This window comes from Megascapheus bottae, chromosome 16 (genome assembly GCF_031878675.1).
Source record: "Megascapheus bottae isolate mThoBot1 chromosome 16, mThoBot2.hap1, whole genome shotgun sequence".
Taxonomy (NCBI): domain Eukaryota; kingdom Metazoa; phylum Chordata; class Mammalia; order Rodentia; family Geomyidae; genus Megascapheus; species Megascapheus bottae.
Genome location: NC_143524.1, coordinates 31,629,899 through 31,653,928, shown reverse-complemented (window position 1 = coordinate 31,653,928; position 24,030 = coordinate 31,629,899). Strand labels below are relative to the sequence as shown.

At 41.5% G+C, this 24,030-nt stretch overlaps 2 protein-coding genes across 4 annotated transcripts in view; one reads left to right on the top strand and one right to left on the bottom strand.

Moving 5' to 3' along the window:
• Nucleotides 1–12,317, bottom strand: part of Uevld (UEV and lactate/malate dehyrogenase domains) — a 38,370-nt gene extending 26,053 nt beyond the window's left edge. For 2 of the 3 annotated variants that reach the window (XM_090348019.1, XM_090348020.1), the window contains exons 1-4: nt 12,223–12,317; nt 10,421–10,505; nt 7,676–7,741; nt 1,795–1,958 (exon numbers count right to left, since the gene is read on the bottom strand). In XM_090348019.1, coding sequence (XP_090204145.1) covers nt 1,795–1,958; nt 7,676–7,741; nt 10,421–10,505; nt 12,223–12,264 — 357 coding nt within the window. In that variant the 5' untranslated portion in view covers nt 12,265–12,317. Of the gene's footprint in view, nt 1–1,794; nt 1,959–7,675; nt 7,743–10,420; nt 10,506–12,222 lie in introns of those variants that run through there. The other variant, XM_090348022.1, reaches the window with a different exon arrangement.
• A 220-nt stretch (nt 12,318–12,537) lies between these two features.
• On the top strand, nt 12,538–21,359 carry Misfa (mitochondrial sheath formation associated). The gene is made up of 5 exons (XM_090348018.1): nt 12,538–12,623; nt 16,180–16,399; nt 16,833–16,925; nt 20,452–20,489; nt 21,248–21,359. Exons 2-3 carry the CDS (start codon nt 16,331–16,333, stop codon nt 16,923–16,925), a joined length of 162 nt encoding a protein of 53 aa, XP_090204144.1. The 5' UTR covers nt 12,538–12,623; nt 16,180–16,330; the 3' UTR covers nt 20,452–20,489; nt 21,248–21,359.
• Nucleotides 21,360–24,030: the final 2,671 nt, after the last annotated feature.

Below are 24,030 nucleotides of genomic sequence, written 5' to 3'. Positions count from 1 at the left end.
ATGCTGCTGAAAAATGCTACTTTCTAACCTATTCAATAAAAGGGTTGGAGCCCTCAATATGTTCACAGCTGAAAACCTGAGTGCTTACTTTCTTGAGCTTTTTGTATATTCTGGATATTAAATGGACAAAGATCACTGATTCTGTAGGCTCTCTCTCTCTTCTGTCCTGGGGCTAGTCTCAAGGTTAGTGCTCTACCACTTGAGCCACAGCGCCACTTCCGGCTTTTTCTATGTGTGTGGTAGCAAGGAATCAAACTCAGGTCTTCATGCATGTTACGCAAGCACTCTACCACTAAGCCAAACTCCCAGCCCCTGTAGGCTGTTTTTTTTTAAAATCTTATTAAGGATGTCCTTTCTTTGCTATACAGAAACTTTTTAGCTTGAAGAATCTAAAAATTCTCTAATTTGCTGAGTGCCTGAAACTATTCAGGAAGTTCCTACATATGCCAATAAATTCTAATGTTTTTCCTGTTCTTCCTGTAGTAGTTTCAACGTTTCAGTTCTTACACTGAGGTTTTTGATCCATTTGAACTGATATAAGTACAAGGAGACGATAGGGATCTAGTTTGTTTTCTGCTTAAGGATAGTCAGTTTTCGCCACACCATTTGTTGAAAAGGCTTTTTTTTTTATTAAACAATTTATTAACATTGATTTTTACATCATATGTCAAATGACATGTTTAACAAACAAGTGTTCAAGAAGGGAATCTCTATATACAATCACTGGCACTTAGTTTTTAAAACATAATCAAAATTAGGGTAAGGGTTTGTATATCATAGATACATATTAATTTATGAAATAAAACATTATGTCTATAGAGTCATAGGTTTTTATGTCTATGTAGTTATGTTTATATTTCCAATACCATGTCCATAGCATTGGGTATGCAAATATTGAGTCCTCTCTCTTGTACTGTTTGGATCTAATAGCCATATAGTAAGGATACCATGAAAAGGCTCTTTTTGAACCTATATTTTTGGCTCTTCTTGTCAAATATTAGATGGCTGTAGGTCTGTTAGTTTACTTTTGGATCTTCTATATTGTTCCATTAGTCTTTAGATTTGCTTCTTTTTTTTTTTTTTTTTTGCAAGTCCTGGGCTTGAGCTTAGGGCCTGAGAACTGTCCTTGGACTTTCTCAAGGCTAGTGCTCTACCACTTGAGCCTCAGCACCACTTCTGGCTTTTTTTTTCTATGTATGTGGTACCGAGGAATTGAACTCGGGTCTTTGTGCACACTAGGCAAGCACTCTACCAGTAGGCCAAACTCCCAGCCCCGCTTTTTTTTTTCTTTCTTTTTCTTTTTTTGGTGAGTTATGGGGTTTGAACTCAGCCTGGGCGCTATGCCTGGGCTCTTCAGCTCAAGGCTACCCATCCTCTACCTGGGCCTGGGCGTTGTCCTTGAGTTCTTCAGCTCAAGGCTACCCACCCTACCCTTGAGTCAAGCCCTACTTCTCTCATTTTCTTGATCCTCAGCTCTCAGCCTCCTGAGTAGCTAGGATTACAGGCATGAGCCACCACTTATTTTTGAGACAGGATCTTGCTAACTTTTGCCCTGGCTCCATTCCAACTGTGATTCTCCTGTCTGCCCAGGCTGGCTTCAAACTGTGATCCAGAATAGCTAGGATTATAGGCCTGAGCCTTGTTCTTTTTTTCTTTCAAGATTTTCTATATTAAAATTATAGAAAACCATAAAAATAAAGGTAATGCAGCACTGTACTTATCTGTACTATCAGAATCAAAGACAAATGCTTAGCAAAATTAAAACTTTTTGAAGGAACTCCAAGTTGATCTTACATGGTTCCAGTTTTTGAGGTAGGGCAAGTATATTCTGCCTTGAGCATCCACATGTTTTCCAACTGAGATTCCCATATTTGCAGTTGGCTTCAAGAAACAAATGGGGGGAGCAAAAGGGTGAGAATCCAAAATCCAGAAACGAATTGGTATGTTATATGTATTACCTATTTGAGACAAAATGAATATACGTTTTCAAACAATAACGAAGCATGTACATACTCTACTTATGTTAAACCTAGATGCTATTTCAAGATATGAGTTGTTGACTCAAAATAAAATTTGAATAGGCTGGGTATATAGATCACTGGCAGAGCACCTGATTAGCATGTGGGAGCACTGGGCTTAATCCCCAATAGTGAAAAGAGAGAGAGGAGGAGGGAGGAAGGACAAATAGTTAAGTTTACATGAAAAGGATTAATGTAAATCAAACCCCATTTCTCCCACTTCATCCACACTGAAAATCTGTCCACTTACAGCATCAGTATAGCATGTCAAGAATTAAGGCAAAACAATAACCACTTCATTTAATTCAATCCAATAAATGTTTATAGGATCTATTATACCAAGAATTTGAGATGTCATTGTCTTTGCTCATACCAAGCAGAGATAATTTTCCTTGAAAGGTAGTGAATATACCTATTTTATTAGTTTATTAGTTATTTATTTTGTCTGTCCTGAGACTTGAACTCAGGGCCTGGGCACTAGCCTTGAGCTTTCTCAAGGGTAGCACTCTATCACTTGAACCACTGTACCACTTCTGTTTTTTTCTGTATGTATGGTATCATGGAATCGAACTCAGGGCTTCATGCATGCTTAGGGGATTACTCTACTACTAGGCCACGAGACCAGCCCCTGGATATACCTATTTTTACACTTATGTTATATTGAAATTATTTATTTCCCTTCCCTTCCATTCTTTTCCCTTCCTTCCTTTTATTGTGCCAGTCCTCAGTCCCGAGGCTCAAACTCAGGGCCAGGGTACTATCCCTGAGTTTTTGTGCTTAAGGTTAGCACTCTTATCACTTGAGCCCTAGCTCCACTGCTGGCTATTTGATGGTTAATTGGAAATAAGAGTCTTACAGACTTTCTTGCCTTTGGGCTGACTTTGAAATATGATCCTCAGATCTGAGATCCTCAGATCTCAGTCTCCTGAGTAATCAGTATTACAGATGTGAGCCACTCACATTGCTTAGCTAGCTAGCTTGCTTGCTTGCTTCCTTCCCTTCCCTTTCCTCCCCTCCCTCCCTTGCTCACTTGCTTGCTTTCTTCCTCCTCCTTCTTTTTCTTGCCAGTCCCAGGACTTGAACTTAGGGCCTGGGCACCATCCCTGAGCTTCTTTTGCTCAAGGCTAGCGCTCTACCACTTGAGCCACAGTGCTACTTCCGGCAGTGAGGAACTGAACTCAGGGCTTCATGCATGCTAGGCAAGCACTCTACCACTAAGCCATATTCTCAGCCCTAGCTTGCTTTTTTTTCCCTTTTTTCTTTTCTTTTTTTTGTTGGTCATGAGGCTTGAACTGGGCATTGTCCCTGAGCTCTTCAGCTCTAGGCTAGAGTTCTACCACTTGAACCACAGTGCTACTTCCAGTTTTCTAGTGGTTAATTGGAGATAAGAGTCTCATGGATTTTTGTGCTTGGGCTGCCTTTGAACCGCCAGTTCTCGGTTCTTAGAACTCAGTTCTCAGCCTCCTGACTAGCTAGTATTATAGGCATGAGCTGGATTATTTACTAAACGTGAAGCCAGCTTGTGCTATATACTAAGATCCTGTTAAAATTTTTTATTGGTCTGGGAACATAACCTAGTAGTAGAGTGCTCACCTATATGCACAAAGCCCTAGGTTTGATTCCGCAGTAACACATACTCAGAAAAGGCTGGAAGTGGTGCTGTAGAGTACCAGCCTATTTCCCCAGTAAAGAATATATGAGGTCCAGAAGTGTTGCCTAGGGGTAGCATGCTTACACACACAAAAAAATCCAAAAACAAAAAAGATAAACGTAAGAAAAGAATATATGAGTAGCCATACCCATATATGAGCCATATATGGCTCATACCCACAACATCAGCTATTCTGAAGGTGACAATTGGGAGTTTGCAGTTGGTGGCCAGACTGAACAAAACTGCAAAACATTAGCAAAGAAGACAGAAATGGTGGTGACTCATCATCAGATGTGTTCAGTAATCCCAGCTATGAAGGAAGCAGACTTAGGAAGGTTGTGGTCTAAAAGTGGCCCAGGCCGGGAGTTTGGCCTAGTAGTTAAAGTGCTTGCCTAGCATGCATGAAGACCCGGGTTCGATTCCTTGGTACCACATATAGAAAAAAGCTGGAAGAGCTCTAGCCTTGAGAAAGTCCAAGGACAGTGCTCAGGCCCTGAGCTCAAGCCCAGGACTGGCAAAAAAAAAAAAAAAAAAAAAAAAAAAAATTAAAAGCGGCCCAGGTAAAAACCAGGAAATTCTATCCAAAAAAATAACTAATAAGAAGAGATGAAAGCATGACTTAAGTGGTAGAGAACTTCTCTAGCAAGCACAAGACTGTGAGTCCAGTAGCTCTCCAAAACAACCAATAGTTTTTCTGACCTTGCCCCAGATGAGGGATATGGTCAGAACTTAAAAATGTCTAAGCTAGGGGCTGGGAGTTTGGCCTAGTGGTAGAGTGCTTGCCTAGCATGAACAAAGACCTGGGTTCAATTCCTTGGTACCACATACATAGATAAAAAAGCCGGAAGTGGTGCTGAGGCTCAAGTGGTAGAGCTCTAGCCTTGAGAAAGTCCAAGGACAGGGCTCAGGCCCTGAGCTCAAGTCCAGGACTGGCAAAAATAAATAATATAATACCCAAAAAAAATTTAAAAAAATGTCTAAGCCGGGTGCGGTGGCTCACCCCTGTAATCTTAGCTACTCAGGAGGCTGAGATCTGAGGATCATGGTACAAAGCCAGCCTGGGCACTAAACACTCTGTGAGACTCTTATCTCCAATTAACCACCAGAAAACTAGAAGTGGCACTGTGGCTCAAAGGATAGTCTGGTAGCCTTGAGCCGAAGAGCTTAGGGACAGCACTCAGGCCCGGAGTTCAAGCCCTACCATACACACATACACAAAAAGTCTGGCACAGTAAGTCTTTTAATCAAAAGACTGCCAATAAAAGCTACCAGAGCCTGGCACTGCTGGCTGATGACTGTAATCCTACCTAGGAGACTGAGATCTGAGGATCAAAGTTTGAAGCCAGTCCAGGACAGAAAGATAGAAAGGTCCATGAGATTCTTATCTCCAATTAACACCTCAAAACTGGAAGTGAAGCTGTGGCTCAAAGTGGTAGGGCACTAACCTTGAACAAAAGAGCTCAGGGACAGCACTCAGGCCCTGAGGTCAAACTCCATGACCAATAGAAAAAAAGCCACAAGAAACAGGCATTCATGTCCCAAGACTCTAATTAATAATATCCTCCTTACATGCAATGGTTGTGCTTAAATAACAATGTCAAAACTTTCAAACAGAAAAATGACCTGAAGAGTACTGGTGCCAAACAAAAAGGAACATGCTTATTGTAAGGAAAGTTGAAGTTCAATCAACTTTCTTAACCCACTTTAGCTAATAATAAAGAGCGCCAGGGGAGCTAGGCACTATTATCCTCAGTGCTTAGAAGGCAGAGAGCCTGAAGATCATGGTTTGAGGCTGGCTCAGGCAGAAAAGTTCATGAGATCCTATCTCAGAAATAAACTGCAGAAAAACAGGGCTGAAGGTATGACTAAAATGTAGACTGCCAGCCTATCCAAGCTTTAGGCTGATGTTAATATGCAACAAGCATTGAAAATCAGCTTATAGAAATGTCTCTAATGTTAGGGAGTCTACTGACTTTACCTTAGCTTCTGTCAGAACCAGATTCCTTTTGCTTTTATTGACTTATTTACAATGTCTTTGAGAGCTGGGTGCTCATGCCTGTAATCCTAGTCAGGAGTCCTCCTCCTACTCAGGAGGCTGAGATCTGAGGATCATGGTTCAAAGCCTGCCAGGGCAAGAAAGTCCATGGAATTCTTATCTTCATCAAAAAGAGCTAGAAATGGAGCTGTGGTTCATGTGGTAGAGCACGAGCCTTGAACAAAAAGAGCACAGGGATAGCCCCCAGCTCAGAGTTCAAGCCCTAAGACACACACACACACACACACACACACACACAACCTATTTCTCAGCTAAACACTGTGTTACATGTCTGTAATCCTGGTCACACCAGAAGACTATAAGAATCATTTGAGTTCCTGAGCTGAGCTTGAGCAACATAAAAGATTTTGCCTCAAAATAATAATAACAGTAATAATAATAATAGTAAACAAGAACCATTTTTTAAATGTTCATTAAAGAAGTAAAGGAACCTGCATCTTCCACACCATTCCATACCTGGCAAGGCACTGATAACGCTGACTTCTATAAATGATTAAGATTTTACTAATGATTTTTTTTCTTTTTCCTTTCTTCTTTCCTGTCAACAAATATCTTGCCTCTAACCATGCCTATTCAGATTTTAGTAATTCCTTTCCAAAGGAGTCAGCACTACTAGGAGAGCCCAGTATTTAAATATGGCAGCTCCCAGATTTAAAGTCATTCTATAATGAGATCATAATTTTAGTTAGATGAACGATCAATAATGTTTAGATGGGCATAACCTTATCAAGATGGTATGTTCTTTAAAGAATGATCATAAGAAGAAAAAAAATCATCATGACCTTAACACAAATTTAACTTATTTACAAAATGTCTTTGAGAGTTGTACTCCTATCTACTCAAGGGTGAATATCTGAGAATCATGGTTAGGATAGGAAATGATCCATGCAGTGACTCAAGCCTGTAATCCTAGTTGCTTGGGAGGAAGAGACTGAATATGTGATTCCCCAGTACCACATACATAGAAAAAGCAGGAAGTAGCACTGTGGCTCAAGTGGCAGCGTGCTAGCCTTAAGCAAAAAGTGCCCAAGGACAGTGCCCAGGACCTGAGTTCAAGCCCCAGGATTGGCAAAAAAAAAAAAAAAATAGTGACTTAGTTTCTTCATGATACAGCAAGGGGAAGGGAAGAGAGCAGAATGAAAGACAGCTGTAATGGAAGAAAGGAGGTGTACTTTTGTTATGGAAAGCAAAGATAGCTCTCCCTAAGGACATGTCTATGCTATGCTCTCCTCGCTATCCCAGAACTTACCATAGTAGTGGGCATATAGAGTGTGTGTATGTGAGACAATACTTTGAGAATATTATGGCATAAAAAATATGAATTCTTGGGGGCTAGGAGTTTGGCTTAGTGGTAGAGTGCTTGCCTAGCATGCACAAAGACCCAGATTTAATTCTTCGGTATCACATACATAGAAAAAGCTGGAAGTAGTGCTGTGGCTCAATTGGTAGAGCTCTAGTCTTGAGAAAGCCCAAGGACAGTGCTCAGGCCTGAGTTCAAGCCCCAGGACTGGCAAAAAAAAAAAAAAAAAAAAAAAGAAAGAAAGAAGAAAGAAACAAAGAAACAAAGAAAGAAAGAGAGAAAGAGAGAAAAAAAGGCAGGTTGAGAGTTTGGCCTAGTGGTAGAGTGCTTGCCTAGCATGCTAGCATGCACGAAGACCCGGGTTCGTTTCTTCAGTACCACATACATAGAAAAAACCCAGAAGTGGTGCTGAGGCTCAAGTAGTAGAGCTCTAGCCTTGAGAAAGTCCAAGGACAGTGCTTAGACCCTGAGCTCAAGCCCAGGACTGGCGAAAGAAAGGAAAGAAAGGAAGGAAAGAAAGAAAGGAAGGAAGGAAGGAAGGAAGGAAGGAAGGAAGGAAGGAAGGAAGGAAGGAAGGAAGGAAGGAAGGCAGGCAAAAAAAAAAAAAAAAAAAGAAAATACCCCACAATTTTCTCAACTTCCATACTCACCTTGATACATCACAGGAATAGTGCCAGTAAAGTTCAGCAGGTCTTTCTGGGAACTATCTTTAAAAACTAGAAACAAAAAAAGTCCCAAAATGTCAATTGTAAATAGAACTACAATCCAATATGTGAGTGAATGCACACATACATATATATACCCCACAATCTCTAAATATCAGAATTGTTATAAAGGTCAACAAGAGGAAATGACTAGAGAGTGTTTACTTAGAAAACAAAGTAGCAGAAAGAATAGAATTAAGATAAGATATTGAAAGCAAGTTCTAAGCCATCTTCTCTTAAGAAGAAGGAGACTTGTGATTAATCTATTTCACCTTCAGTTTCATCATTTATAAAAAAAGGTAACTGCTTTACCAAGTTGTTATAGGAGCAAATGAGACATGAAAGCCTTTAGTAAAAAAATAAATAGGGGCTGGGAATGTGACTTAGTGATAAGAGTGCTTGTCTACCATGCATGAAGCTCTGGGTTCAATTCTCAGTATCATATATACAGAAAAATCCAGAAGTGAGACTGTGGCTCAGATGGTAGAGAGCTAGCCTTGAAACAAAGAAGCTCGGGGATAGTACCCAGGCCCTGAGTTCAAATCCCAGGGCTGGCAGAAATAAAAAATATATATATATAAACAATACAATAAAGGAAATTTTGCTTGATTGCTTATTTTTTTAATTATTATTTTTTTATTGTTTGTCAGTCATGGGGCTTGAACTCTGGGCCTGGGCACTGTCCATGAGCTCTTCAGTTCAAGGCTACCACCCTACCCCTTGAGCCACAGCGCCACTTCAGTTTTCTGGTGGTTAATTGGAGATAAAAGAGTCACGGACTTGGTGCTGGGCTGGCTTTGAACTGTGATCCTTAGATCTCATGTTCCTGTGTAGCTAGGATTACTGGTTTGAGCCACTGGCACCAGTGAACATTTGTTTAACATGAACAAAACATTCCATCAAAACAAATGTGGTAGTCACAAATGAATCAAAGCTAATATTTTCTTTTACATATACAATTAGTTCTTCCTAAACACTTCATTAAGTCTCAGATGTATAATATATAAATTTGAATTTTATACATTGTCTTAACTCAAGCTAATTCAAATTTAAGACATATCTATGTAGAAAAAAGCTTTTCCAAACTGCACTTTGACTTATTTGTAGGTCTCAAAAGCAACTCAGGGGAGTCTAACTCTGTATCTCTTTTTTTTTTTGTAATTTTATTGTATTTATTTATTTTTTTTGCATTTTTTTTAATTGTAATTAGTAAAAGGGTTACATAATATTTGCCAGATAGAAGGTGCATTAATTCACGTACATTGATACCCTTTCACATGTTTTGGTACCCATTTCCCTCCCCCCCAACACCCCCCACCCGTCTTGGTTTTTCCCCCCTTCCCTATCAAATTTCAAATAACCAAATACAAATAAATTCAATATATCAGATAACAAAGTCTCAGTATCTCTTTTAAAGTGGGATAGAACAGAAGAGAACTACCAGAACTAGAAATAACTAGAAATAGTTATGTCAGCATGGTGATATAAAGCATACTTTCAACAGTGAATTGGGTTAAAAACATTTTTTAAATAAAATAAAATCTTTCTTAGATGATCAAATCATCTTAATCAAATAAAATAACAGATCCAGAGGCTCTTACTTATATCTTAGCTACTAGGGGAGCTGAGAGCTGAAGATGATGATTCAGGAAAGTCTATAAGACTCTTACGTCCACTAAACCACCACCAAAAAAAAAAAAAAAAAAAAAAGCCAGAGGTGGAGCTGTGGCTCAAGTAGCAGAGCATTAGCTTTGAACCAAGTTCAAGCTCTGAGACTGGCACCAAGAAAAGGAAAACAACAACAGCAACAACAAAATCAAGAATCAGCTGCATAGGTCATAAGAAGAACAAGGAAACTTCCAAGGTGTCTATACCTTATCCCTTAGGATCTTTGATTTGTCACATGATTTAAATAAGAACTCTGACATGGGAAAATTATCTAGTGCTGTTATAGTAGGTCTAATCTAATCACACTAGTCCTTAGAGGCAAAGAATATGCCAGGCATTGGTAGATCATGTCTGTAATCCAAGCTACTCAGGAGGCTGAGATCTGAGAATCATGGTTTACAATCAATTTGGGTATACAAAACCAATAAAAATCCATAAGTAACACTGAGGCTTATGTAGTAGAACCTCAGTCTTAAGCAGAAAATATAAGGGACATTGCCCAGGTCCCAAGTTCAAGCCCCAGCACATACACACATTAAGCAGAGAATCTTTTTCATCTGTAGTCAGAGAGAAAATTTAAAACAAAAGAATGGTTATAGACATGTAGTACTGCTGGTTTGGGAAAAAGAGAAAGGCAATTGAGACCAAACAATGTAGGTGGGCTCTAGAAACAGAAAATCAGGGAAAAGATTCTCCCCCAGAGCCTCTGGAAAGAGGGCCCACAGAAAAACCTGCTGACACATTGATTTTAGTCCAAACTTCAGTCATACAAACTTATGTGCTTCTAGACTACATAACTGTAAGACATAAAAGTTACATTTTTAAGGTACAAAATTTGAAGTAGTTTACTCCAATAATAATCAACAAAACTAACATTTAAATTTCCTCAGAAACCCTAAATAGTCATAAGTAGCTAAACAGTAGGCATAAAAGAGAAATAATAGATGATAATTTTTCAGGTTTCCAAGGCCAAATAATAATCATTTAAATAATGCAACAAAGACTACGTAAAATCATTCTTACCGTAGGTGTCCATGGAGTATCTGAAGTGTGGGAAAAACATATTTACATTCTTCAGTTCTTCTACAGTTAGATCCCTAAACTTGTACTGAAAAAAAAGGGGGAGATTAAAAACTAAGCTATGAAAAAAATAAACAAAAAAACCCTAAGCTATGAACAACCAAATATAGTAACACCTAAGTGATATTTATTGTATGTTATGCCCTAGAACTTTACAAACATGAAGAGTATTTGACTTAGTCTTTTAACTCAGCACCTAAAGAGTTAAGTAAGGTTTACAACTGCTCTATTTCAGAGAAAAATACAGAAAATCTAGGAAATTAGCTGAGCAAGCTCAAACCCCAGGATCTGGGCCTTTCATTACTAAAATAAACTGTATCTAAATAGCATCTTAAACAACAGGACAAGATGAATCATCTTCCCACCCCTACTAAAGATACAATTCTCTTTTCAGAATACCTTATTCACTCAAGACAACCCCACTTTTCCAAGCCAAACTCCTGGTCTTGCAACTTGGGTTTCAAAAGGAAACAAAACGGTGCACATACTGGGCACCAGAGGTTCACACCTATAATCACAGCTGCTCAGAAAATCTGAGGATCATAGTTCAAAGCCAGTTGGGGCAAACACAGTCTGTGAAACTTTGATTTATTTTTTTGGCCAGTCCTAGGGCTTGAACTCAGAGCCTGATGACTGTCCCTGAGCTTCTTTTGCTCAAGACTAGTACTCTACCACTGGAACCACAGCACCACTTCCAGCTTCTTCTATCCATGGGAGGTACTGAGGAATCGAACTCAGGGCTTCATGCATGCTGGGTGGAAGTGGGCCTGTGGCTCAAGAGTGCTATGATTAAGCAAAAAAGTTTCAAGTGTGCCCAGGACCTGAGGTGAAGTCAGTTAAAGGGGCAGGGGGAAACATGTGCAGGTTTAGTTTGCCTTGAATTCAAGCTCCAGTACACACACACACACACACACACACACACACTGGTGGTGGTGGGGGGGGAATTGTGGGAAAGCCTGGACCAAAAGGCAGTTGAGTTCCTGTTGAGAACTCAGGCTAGCTGGATCCCAGAAATATAGGTCAGATATCTGGGTCAGCAGCTCCAGTCTTCAACCTGCCAACATGGAGGGGCAATCACCTGGGTTTTCAAGCTCTACATTCATTCCTAAATCTACTCTGCTCTTTCCGTTGGTGATTTAGTATGGATTGGGTCAGGCATAGTGCTGCTAGAAGGGGACACCAGAGCAACAGCAGTCACTCTCTTCAAAAGAGCTCACAGCAGGGGTAAGGGCTGTAAATAACCACCGCCCCAAACTGACCACTGATGTTTTTGAAAGCAGGTAGGGGAGCTCCTCAAGTCTTCCAAGGCGTGTTTCGAGAGGCCTGTAAATCTTGACTACTCTGGAGGCTGAGATCACGCTTCCCAGATTGTGGTTCGAGGCCAACCCGGGGCAGAACAAGTCCACTTCTGCAACCAGCCTGGAGCAAACTAGCTCAGGAACCGCGCCCTGGCTCTGGGTTCAAGCCCCAGGGCAGACAGGACGGACGGACGGACACACACACACACACACGGTCCATTCCAAGAGAAAAGGGCGTACGTGAGCACGGTGCCGGCGCTGTCACAACCCGTGCGGGCCGTGGCGGGTGGAGGCTGTGGGCTGAACCCGAGCCCCGGCCGGGCCTGGGCAGTGGCCGCCTAGCGGCCTCTCAGCCGGCCTCCGCTTCAGGCGGAGGAACGCGAGGGGACGGCGACCCATCTTCCCCACCCCTGAGCCCCCAGACCCAGTCCAGCCGCCAGATCGCACCTTGCTAAGCAGACGCCTCAGTTCTTCGCAGTCGAACTCCATCGCTAGACAAGTTCTGGATTCCCGCAGATCCCGGACCAGAAACCTTCTTCCGGACCAGCTCCAGGACGGAAGCCGCGGAGGGGCAAACGCCGGGAGCGCCCCCAAGCCCCGCCCCTTTCCCGGACTAGACATTCCAGCCACGCCCCCACTCCAGGGCGTCAGCCACAGCTCTGCCCGGCGGCGTCCGCGCGCGCATGCGCGCCTCCTGCGACCAGCCCCAGCGAGCCACAGGTGACTGTGGGGGTCACTATTCGAAATGCGTTGACGGCTCGGGGACCCTCTTATCCAACTTGCTGGAAGGAAACTCGACAGTCCTGAAGAGAGGATTGGGAAGGTCCTCTGTAATAGCAGTAAAGGAGGTAGAAGCAACACGCAAGTTTCTAGAAAGATGTATTAAATTTAGCATAGTATGGGGGAAGATGAAGGCCGTAAACTTTGGTTGGATTTGGGGAACAAAGCCATAGGGGAAACAAGTCAAGAGCAATTTTATCACCTAAAAGGGGAAAGACAGTTGTATGAAGAAGATACTCTGTGGTGGGGAGGGCTAGTGGGGTTTGTTTCTAAAGGAAAATTGTAGCTGGTGTTGGTTGATGGGGCCTGGTGTGGTGGCTCTAGTGGTGATTCCAGCTATGTAGAGGCAATAAGTAGGAGCCCAGACACATAGGCAGGGCCCAAACTCAAGACTGCTTTTGAAAAGTTGTTCAAAGAAAAGGAGGAGGGGGGCGGAGCTGGTGTGGTGGCTCACCCTTGTAATTCTAGCTAGTCAGGAGGCTGAGATCTGAGGATCAAGGTTCAAAGCCAGCCCAGGCACTAAAGACCTAGAGACTCTTATCTCCAATTAATCTCTAGAAAAGGGGAAATGGGGATTGACTCCAGGGGTAGGGTGATACCCTTGAGCTAAAGGGCCCAGGGACAATACCCAGTCTCTAGTGCAGGGCGGTAGCCCTAAGCTAAAGAGCTCAGGGACAGTACCCAGGCCCAGAGTTCAAGTCCCATGATCCTCCCCCCAGAAAAAGGGGTGGGGTGGGAGTGTGGCCTAGTGGTTGAGTACTTACCAAGCATGCACAAAGCCCTGGGTTCGTTTCCTTGTACCACATACACAGAAAAAGCCAGAAGTGGTGCTGTGGCTCAAGTGATAGAGTACTAGCCTAGGGAAAGCTCAAGGCCAGTGCCCAGGCCCTGAGTTCAAATCCCAGGACTGGCAAAAAAGGGGGGGCTGGTGGAGTAGTCCTAAATGGTAGAGAGTGTGCCTAGAGAACCTAGGATCTTGAGTTCAAACCCCAGGACTACCAACTGTTGGCTAACAGATGGATGTAGTTTTGTGGATAAGGTCATTTGGAAAAAGAAGGTGATTAAGAGGTAAAGGATACAGTGATTTTGTTTGGCCTCTGACTTGTGAAGCTAGCTATTTACCTTACTCTTTGTCTATGGGGTTAAGAAGGTACAAGAGCTCTCTTGAGGTTGGTCATTCAAGAGGGTGGTTGTATAAATATGAAGAGGCACCTAGGCATTGTGCTTTTGTGTTTCTCTCCTAAGGTTATTCTCTTTTGGTCTCACTGTGTGTATCTGGAATCTTGTATAATTTTTCATATCTCAGTGCATTTCAGAGCTATTTTCTGCATATCAGAGCGAACATATGCTGCACAAGCATATGTTTTTGTTTTTGGTTTTTTTTGGCCAGTCCTGGGGCTTGAACTCAGGGCCTGAGCTTTGTTCTTGAGTTTTCTCAAGGCTAGAGCTCTACCACTTGAGCCACAGCACCATTTCTGGCATTTTTTTTCTATGTAGGTGGTACCGAGGAGTTGAACCTGGGTCTTTTGTGCATGCTAGGCAAGCACTCTACCACTCTACCACTAGGCCAAATTCCTGGCCCTATCTTCATTTTCATGTATTGTCTGAACTGACAAGTTATTTTGTTGCCTTTCTGCTTCTCTGGCAAGATAAAAATATTGGCAATGCTTAACAGAAATTCAGCTAGGAATTTTTGTTTTTAATAACCATAGCAGTTTTTGCTTGGGCAAGAATTAGGTAAAATTATAATCATGTGTTGTGCCAGTCATTGATTTATTGCCATTCAGCTCCAAATTCCTATGTATTGCTTGATCTGCCACAATGGAACTGGATCCTATACACATTTATCTTTGGCTAATGGACAAGAAACAGATTTGTCAGTAGAGGGCCTTGGGAGAATACTGGAGGAGAGCTTACTCCTCTTACTTCCTAAAAGTTCATTTGTATTGTTCTGTCAGTACTAGTGCTAGCTAGTGCTAGCTGTTCACACCTTCATCAGGTGACAATGGTTCTCTCACTCATTAGTGATGCTAAATTTGACCTGAAGTTTCTTGTTGGATTTCTCTACGATTTAGTTGGTAATCACTGTGCTAACAAGTTTTAGATCTCAGCTTGGGAAGTGTTGAGACTTCAAATGTGGACTTAAAAGTTTTATTTCTTTTTTGTCTTTTGCCAACCCTAAAGGTAGTGGCTGCTGTCTTTATGCTAGTCCTCAGATATGTAATGTTTTCTATCCCTTCCATAGTTAAATTCTTGCTCCTTTTATTTTTTTCTTTGCCCAGACTATCCTGGGCTTGAACTCAGGGCCTAGTCATTCTTCCTGAGCTTTCTTGCTCAAGGTTAGTGCTCTACCACTTTGAGCCATAGCTCCACTCCTAAGTTTCTGGTGGTTAATTGGAGATAAGTGCCTCATTACTTTCCTGTCTGGACTGGTTTTGAATCACAGTCCTCAGACTTTTGACAGTATACTGCTGGGATAAAATCAGAACAAAAAACAGAAATGGTGTTAATTAGAAAAGAGAACTTTGTGTATAGCCATTTATTTAGGAAGCTTGGTTGTTAAAAAAACATTTAGGGGGATGGTGGGGAGGGAAATGGGGACCAAAACATGAGAAAGGGTATCAATGTTTATGAAGTAATGCACCATCTGGTGAATATAATGTAACCCTTCTATTAATTACAATAAAAATATATGAAAAAAAAAACTTAGGAAAGGAGCCGCAGCATCAACAGAAGCTTTCTGAAGAGAGGATAGAGATACCTATAGTTTTGATAACCAAGAAAAGCAATGGAAACCTGACTGGACAGGTTTAATGTGGTTATCAAATCATGTTGAGAAGTCCTTCAAGATGTGAGGTAAGGGGCCGGGAGTTTGGCCTAGTGGTTGAGTGCTTGCCTAGCATGCTCAAAGACCCAGGTTTGATTCCTCAGTACCACATACATAGAAAAAAGCCAGAAGTGGTGCTGAGGGTCAAGTGGTAGAGCTCTAGCCTTGAGAAAGTCCAAGGACAGTGCTCAGGCCCTGAGCTCAAGGCCAGGACTGGCAAAAAACAAAAAAGATGTGAGGTAAGGTGTTGTAGGGTCGATCAGAAATAGATGTAATCACTTTCCTAGGACTCAAGTTGTACCCTCATAGCTGTCATAGGCATAACAACAAATCCTTTTTTTTCTTTTGATGCCAATACTGGGTCTTGAGCTTAGGGCCACAGCTCTACTTCTGTTTTTTTGATAGTTAATTAGAGATGAGTCTCATAGGCTTTAAACTGCAGTTCTCAGATCTTGGCCTCCTGAGTAGTTAGGATTACAGGCATGAGCCACCAGGATACCTGGCCTTGTCTTTAGTCTTAAGGCCCCAACTTCCAACTAGAACCAAAGTCTTGACCTGGTCTGGAGCATTAGTGGTATACTCTAGTGCAAGTCTCAATCTCTCTACCTAATTTTCTCTGTGAAATGGGATTAGCATTTGTACTTACTTCATAGTTTTTTTAATGAGATAATGTATACACAGAACTCAGTTTGCTACTCAGATACTGTTCTGGGGGCAGTATATCTAGAGCGTTGTCAGTCTAGGCCATATGATCAATGATGTCATAATGCCCTACTAGACTCCAGCTTCTCCATTAGGTAGTTGCGGATCCTTTGGAGCCAAGGAATGGAACTGACATGTGACACCTCTATCAACTGATAGTTTCATGAACACACTCCTTTGTCAAGATCTTGCTGAATAGTGTCTCACTGTGCAATTGTGTCTTTAGAAATTATTTTACTTTTGATCATGATTGTGCTTGGCTGGATGCTTTTTGTTGGACTTACATGTTATATGGGTGCATTTCCAGAGCTGATGGTAAGTAATGGCCTTGCATGTAATTCACTGGTAGTCCATTCTGGCTCTGCCTCAACCTCTCATGTGGGAACTCTGACCAACTGGGAAAGACTGTTGAGGTCTCAGTTCTAATTGGAAGTCAACATATGATGGAGACAAGTGGATATATATATATATATATATATATATATATATATATATATATGTTCAAGTCCTCTCTCCTCTCCCTTTTCCTCTCCTTAAATACACAACTTGTTTCAAGGCAGTATAGATTTTATAAGGAGTCCATTGAAAAGTGCCTGATTTCAGAGTTCAAGCTGAGAAGTTGCTGTTAAGAAGAGGGGTTGGGCCTGGGGAGAACTTTGATCAGTCCTTCTGGTCCCCACAAAGGGGCATTGAACAACAGAGCAAACAAAGGTTGCCATCCCTTCCTTTAATTTTCTTTCTGATTCAGCCTCCAACTCTAAAGTGGAAAGAGAGGTGGCCTGTTCAGAAGAGCAAGGCACGACGGAAGACCCAGGCTTTGGAAGAAGAGCTGTACTTGTGAGTGGGTAATCTAGTCTGTTGGGCTAGGTTCCTAATTTCCAGAGAACTCTGCAGCACCCTGGAGTCTTAGTGGAGAGTTTCTAGCCTTTGGAAAATATAGCCAACTAGGAAAGGGTAAATGATAAGTGTATGGTGGGCAAAGAGTGGAGGAGAAAATCTGAGGATAGAAAGGCCAAGATTCAGCGCTGGGAATGTGGCTTAGTGGTAGAGTGCTTGCCTAGCATGCAGGAAGCCTGGTTTGATTTCTCACTACCATATACACAGAAAAAGCTGGAAGTGGTGCTGTGGCTCAAGTGGTAGAGCTCTAGCTTTGAGCATAGAGAGACTTAAAGACAGAGCCCAGGCCCTGAGTTCAAGTCTCAGGACAGGCCAAAAAATAACAAAGTAAGATCTCAGCCTCCTAAGAAGGCCAAAGTTCAAATCGGCCCCTTGGAATTATTCTTTTTGAAAACTTCCCATTTTATTCTCACTAATGTATCAGCACATTTGAAAAAATGTGTTAGTGTATATTAATGGTACAAAACAATGGATTTGGGACATGTATGTATACAACCTACATTAATCATATACTCCCCTCCCATTACCCTCTTGTGTCCTCTTCTTTCCCTTCTCCCTCTGTTTCTCTTCATCTTCTAGGAAGATCTTTTCGCATTGTTTGGATAGTCCTAAGTTTTTATCCACAATTCTATCTACAGCTTTCCTGGTATCTGGGTTTACACATAGGCCCCACCAGGTTCAACTTACTGAGATGGAGTTCTGCTCATTTTTTGTCCCACCTGGCCTATAACTGCTATCATCTCATTCTCTGACTCCTGAGTAGCTGAGATTACAGGCGTATATTACTGTATCTACTCTTTTTGTTTTGTTTTTGTGCTTGTCCTAGGCTTGAACTCAGGGCCTGGTCACTGTTTCTGAGCTTTATTGCTCTAAGCTAATGCTTTACCACTTGGGCCACAGCTCCTCTTCTGGCTTTTTGGGGGTAGTTAATTGGAGATGTTTTCTGGACTTTTATTTTTGTCAGTCATGGGGCTTGGACTCTGGGCCTGGGCATTGTCCCTGAGTCTTCAGCTCAAGGCTACGGCCCTACCCCTTGAGCCAAGAGTGCCACTTCTGATTTTCTGGTAGTTAATTGGAGATAAGAGTCTCATGGACTTTAGTGCCCTGGCTGGCTTTGAAGACGATCCTCAGATGTCAATATCCTAAGTAGCTAGGATTACAGGCATGAGCCACTGCACCTGGCCCCAGGCTGGCTTTGAACCATGATCCTCTGAGCTCAACCTTCTGAATAGCTAGGATTATAAAATGTGAACCATCAGTTCCCAGCATTCCATGTCTTTACAGATTAAAAAAAAAAAACAGTCCTGAGACTTGAACTCAGGGCCTGGGTACTGTCTTTGGACACATTTTGCTCAAATGTAGCACTCTGCCATTTGAGCCATAGTGCCACTTTCAGCTTTTTCTGTGTATGTGGTAGCAAGGAATAGAACCCAAAGCTTCATGCATGCTAGGCAAGCACCTACCACCAGGTCATACTCCTGGCCCTTTACAGATTTTTTAATGCCTCTTTTGGAAGGTTGTGAAAAAAGTTAACATGAACTTGAGTTCAAGTCCTCATTTTGCAACTTTGCAGCTCTGTGATCCAGTAATTATACCTTAGTTTCTTTCTATGCAATGAGAGCTATCTCAATATCTTACTTTTGTGATTATATCTGTGAATTTATGTAAGGTGTTTAATGCCAAGCCTGACAAACAGCTATGCAAAATAATGAACCTAAGAACAAAAATTTACTGGTGAGTGACCTCAAGCACTTAATGCTACACATCCAGCTCATTTGTATAGGTGAAATATATTCACATCTTCTCAGAGCAGTTCCATGTTAAAGTTAACTTTTAGTAGTTATAACAGTCTGATTACATGCTCAGAAGTGTTTTGGGAAAACTGCTTTAGAAGGTATGAGTGTCAAACCCAAGTCCCATGGAAACTAAAAGCAGGAAATGATAGTTGGTCTTCATTTGCATCTGTGCAATGATTTCTGTTAGCTTTGGCTTGATGCCAGACTTGTGAGTGTGATGATGTGTATGGGAGAACAGTACTTAGTTATTTACTAAATTCTATTATGAGATCCTAATATAATCATTATAACTAGTATGAAATGAGCATAGTAATCAGTCATTTTCCTTCTCTTTTCAGAGAGATTATGAAGTGCCTTGTTCTGTACAAGGTTTTAGTTGTCATTTTAAGTTACAAATGCAATATTTTCCCTCTTTGAATAGTGCAAATAGACTAAAGCTAGTTACTTACAATCGTTTTTTTCTTTTTTTAACCAATCCTTGGACTTTTTTGGTCAGTGTGGGGCTTGAACTCTTGGCCTGGGTGCTGACTCTGAGCTCTTCAGCTCAAGGCTATCTATCACCCTACCTCTTGAGCCACAGTGCCACTTCTGGTTTTCTAGTCATTAATTGGAGATAAGAGTCTCACAGCCTTTAGTGCCTGGGCTGGTTTTGAACTGAGGGAGATCCTTTCAGATCTCAGCCTCCTGAGTAGCTAGGCTTACAGTAGGCATGAGCCGCCACACCCTGCTTGTCCTTAGACACTTTTTGCTCAAGGCTAGCATTCTGCCACTTGAGCCACAGTGCCATTTCTGGCTTTTTCTGTGTACGTAGTTCCAGAGAATCAAACCCAGGGCTTTGTGCATGCTAGGCAAGCACGTTACTACTAGACAGCACTCCCAGCCCCCAAACTAGTTACTAACAATCATACCTAACCAGTTTAATAAATCCAGAATGGGCTTTTAAAAAAAAATCTGAATTCACCAATAAATATATTTTTTTTAGTGGGTCATGTGGCTTGAACTCAGCCTGGGCACTGTCCCTGAGCTCTTCAGCTCAAGGCTACTGCCCTATCCCTGGGCCTGATGGTATCCCTAAGCTCTTCAGCTCAAGGCTACCGTCCTCCCTGGAGCCAAGCCTTACTTCCAGTTTTCTAGAGGTTAATTGGAGATAAGAGTCTCAGGTCCTTTTGTGCCGAACTGGCTTTGAACCTTGATCCTCAGATCTCAGCCTCCTGAGTAGCTAGGATCACAGGTGTGAGCCACCACGCCCAGCAAAGCCAATAAACATTTTGGCTTGCAATATATTATGTAGGATGTGATTCTAATTAGATCCCGAAGGTCACCAAGAGTAAGGCTCTTTTAATGAGATTTTAACCACAACACTGCTGGCATCCTGGTCAACCATCCCATTACTGCTCATCCGCAGTGTCATAGGCCAGTGTCACAATTGGTGTCTGAGCCCTGCCCCCAAAATGGCCACGAAGAGCCATTTTAGTTCAGACTAGACCACAAGTGTCCTTTGTCAGGAACTGTCATGCTGGGCCACACACTATCTGGCCTCTAATGAAGACAGCCCAATTCCCAGGACTTAGGAAATAGAACACCTCCCAAAACCACCCACTTCTCCTGCACACACCACCAGCTGAGTAAGAAATCCCACAATGATTGTCGTCTTATGGATGCTTCTCATTGCAGGAACAATGTGGAAAGGATATAAATATCCTCCAGGAGGGGTAAGTGTACCTTTGACTTCCTTATAACTATTATTATTATTGCTTTTGCCAGTTCTGGGGCTCGAACTCAGCCTGAACACTGTCCTTGGGCTTTCTCAAGGATAGTGCTCTACCACTTGAGCCATAGCACCACTTCCAGGTTTTTTTCTATATATGTGGTACTGAGGAATCAAACCTGGGTCTTCATGCATGCGAGGCAAGCATTCTACCATTAGGCCAAGCTCCCGGCCCCCTTATACCTACTTTAAAATGAAGTCCTAGGATTAAGAAGATAATCATAAAAAAATTTACCTTCAATGGAAGTAGCACTGTGGCTCAAGTGGTAGAGTGCTAGCCTGAGCTGAAGAGCCCAAGGACAATGTCCAGGCCCAGAGTTCCAAGCCCCAGGACCGACCAAACAAACAAAAATTTACCTCCAGTAACTTTAGAGAACACTCCTCTGTATTAAAAAGAAGTTATTGTAGTTTATCTACATCTATTTTTACTAAGTAGTGGGAAGATTGCCACAGTAATGTGTTCATATAAACTTTTTTTTTTAGTTCATGTGAAGGAAATATTTCTGGCCCAGAGTCAAAAGGTTTCTGACTTGAGTGAAGTAGTCTATTGTGCTAACCAGATGTTTAGAATGTTTAGCCATTTATACCATTTTCTGAATCCATTTCAGCAGTCCAAACTAAAGTTCTTCCTTGAGTACTTGTTTGTTAAAGGAGTCTAGGGGCAACAACTAGATCCACCTAATCAACTTTTTCCCTCCATAGACTCCTCTGGAAATAAGCAAGGATGATCCTGGTGAAGTCATGCAGCTCTGAAGCTCACCTAAATAACTGTACAGTTCCTGTTGTTGGTTTCACATAAAATAATTGCATCTTACTTTGTTATAGTTTATGTAAAGTCACCATATTTTTTTTTTTTTTTTTGCCAGTCCTGGGCTTGAGCTCAGGGCCTGAGCACTGTCCTTGGACTTTCTCAAGGCTAGAGCTCTACCACTTGAGCCTCAGCACCACCTCGACTTTTTGCTATGTATGTGGGGTACCGAGGAATCGAACCTGGGTCTTCAAGCATGCTAGGCAAGCACTTTAACCACTAGGCCAAACTCCCGGCCCCAAGTCACCATATTTTTGAAGATGAACATTTAATTCCCTCTAGGGAGATGAAGAGGCAATTGGGGAGATAGATACTTTGTTGCAGTTTCTAAGGCTGGCATTTAAAGCTACTCTGTATGTCTGTGTCTCCAGGGGCTTGAACCCAGGACTTGGTCATTATCCCTGAACTTCTTTTCTTCAACTTGAATCACAACTACTCCACTTTCCGCTTTTTGGTGATAACAGCCCCACCTGGCCTTGAATCGCAATCCTCAGACCTCAGCTTCTTGAGTAGCAATGATTACAGGTGCAAGGCACTGGCCCAACACTTTCTGTATTCATAAGGATACAAATCTAGAGTCATCTTTAGGTCCACCATTCTCCTAATTTGTAGGAAAAAAATTTTTTTAAGTTATCCCTATAGCCTTAAGCTATTACTAAGAACCCAAAGCTTACCCTATGTGGGGAAAGGTTCTCATTTAATTATCAAAGTATAACTTAATTCTTTCAATTACTTTCTAAAGTAGATAGCTTCATTTCACAAAGGAGGCCAACGCACAAGATTAAAATTTGAGGAAATGGGATGTCCAGGATTAGGCTGCCTAAATGTTTCCCTCATCTAAAAGCTTAAGTTGTTCATTGATTTAAAAACAAAAGCAAAAAACAACAAAATAAAAATAATGTATAGAGCCAGGTGGCTGGTGACTCACATCTGCAATCCTAGCTACTCAAGGAGGCCGAGATCCAAGCCAGCAGGTGCACTAGTCACTGTGAGACTCTTGCCTCCACTTAACCACTAGAAAACCAGAAGTGAGGGTAGGGCTCAAGGGGCAGAGTGGTAGCCTTGAGCTGAAGAGCTCTGGGACAGTGCCCAGGCCGAGTTCAAACAAAACAACATATATAGAAACAAAAGCTAACTGTGCAGGCCTGAATATGATGGATGCTCTCTGGTAAAAAACCAGACTAAGAGTCCAAGTAAAGACCAAGTAATTAACAAATCAGGTTTTTAAATCCTGGGATTTTAATGAGCCCTCTAAAGATGACTTTAGCTTGAGGATTTCTCTCTCATATTCTCATATACACGTGCGCGCGCACACACACACACACACACACACACACACACACACACACACACACACACGGAGAGCTTGGGGGGGGGGGACTGACAACTTCAAGAAAAATGTACCTTTCCCATCATAGCACATCTTTTTGTAGATGGTACATTTACTAAACCGTAAATGTTCTCTGCACTGAATGGATTCCCTTTATATAGAAAGAAAAATGAATTCAACATTTATAAACATGGCTAGGAGTAAACTCTGAATCTAGGATATTAGCATCTATCTTGTATATTACATGACCTAGACTCAATTCATTCTAGTGAATCATGTACCTACAATCTTCTGCATGGCTATACCCACGTGCTCACATATAATCCTAGCACTCATTTCCTCAACATCTTAAGCTCTATTACATTAAGACTGGAACTTGCTCATTTTACAAGAACTAAATATTCAGGACTATTCTCCTCCTCCAATTTGAGCAAACTTCCAAAACTAAAGCCCCAAAGGTAGATTCTACTGCTCTAGCCACCTTAGTTCTCCTAACTTGGGTATCTTCGGGGCACAAAGGTACTCTAAGCTGATAATAGAAACAGACATCTTAGTGGTAGGAGCTGAAAAGATATTGATGTGCATGTGAGAGAGAAGGTGCCAGGAGTGTGTGTGCATAGGAGACAAACTTGACTTCTGATTTCTGACAAGCCTATTAAGGTGTCTAGCAAGAAAAATGTTTTCAGTTGAGATAATAGCTCAAAGTTTTGACCAATAAAGGCAGACCAGTAAGAATATCAATAAAATACTTTTAATGCCTACAATTTTTTGTATACATAAATTGCAAAACATTCACCTGTATATGCAAAAGTATATTCTCTTGCAGGTCAACAGCACCAGAAAACAAGCTAAGCTACATAAAAGGTTTCCATTTAAACTTGATTTGTCCATTATGCAAAAGACATGGATTTAATAACTGCAAAGAAATCTTTTCACTCTTAAATCATACACTACACACCTGAATATGTACTTATCACATCCACTCACAAAATAAATAGTAGTCTAATCAGCACACTGAAAATAAAATGACCAGTCTCTCTTCATATATTTCTTCTCTTTCCAAAAATGTTTTGGTCTCCTGCTATATCTCAGAAATGTACTAATAGCTGCTGTGAAGTTACAAAATATAATTTATTTATTGGAGAAAATCCTGGGGATTTTTTTTTAAAGAAGTTCCCATAAGACTTTCTTAATAGTCTGAACTTTCTCATGGCACACATGTAAGGCTGCCTGTGACATGTGGTACCCTGGCCTACAAATGTACATATTTGCATTTATATTTCAGATAAGTCCTGAAAGTAGCCTTAAAAGAAAGTACCCTTTGCTTTGACATATAACATCAGAAGC

What these genes read in the sequence shown, in the direction of transcription:
- Misfa (XM_090348018.1), top strand. Translation starts at nt 16,331, where the DNA reads ATGATTGTGCTTGGCTGGATGCTTTTTGTTGGACTTACATGTTATATG. An exon ending in GTGCATTTCCAGAGCTGATG is followed by an intron (nt 16,400 to 16,832) that starts GTAAGTAATGGC and finishes TTTCTGATTCAG; the next exon opens with CCTCCAACTCTAAAGTGGAA.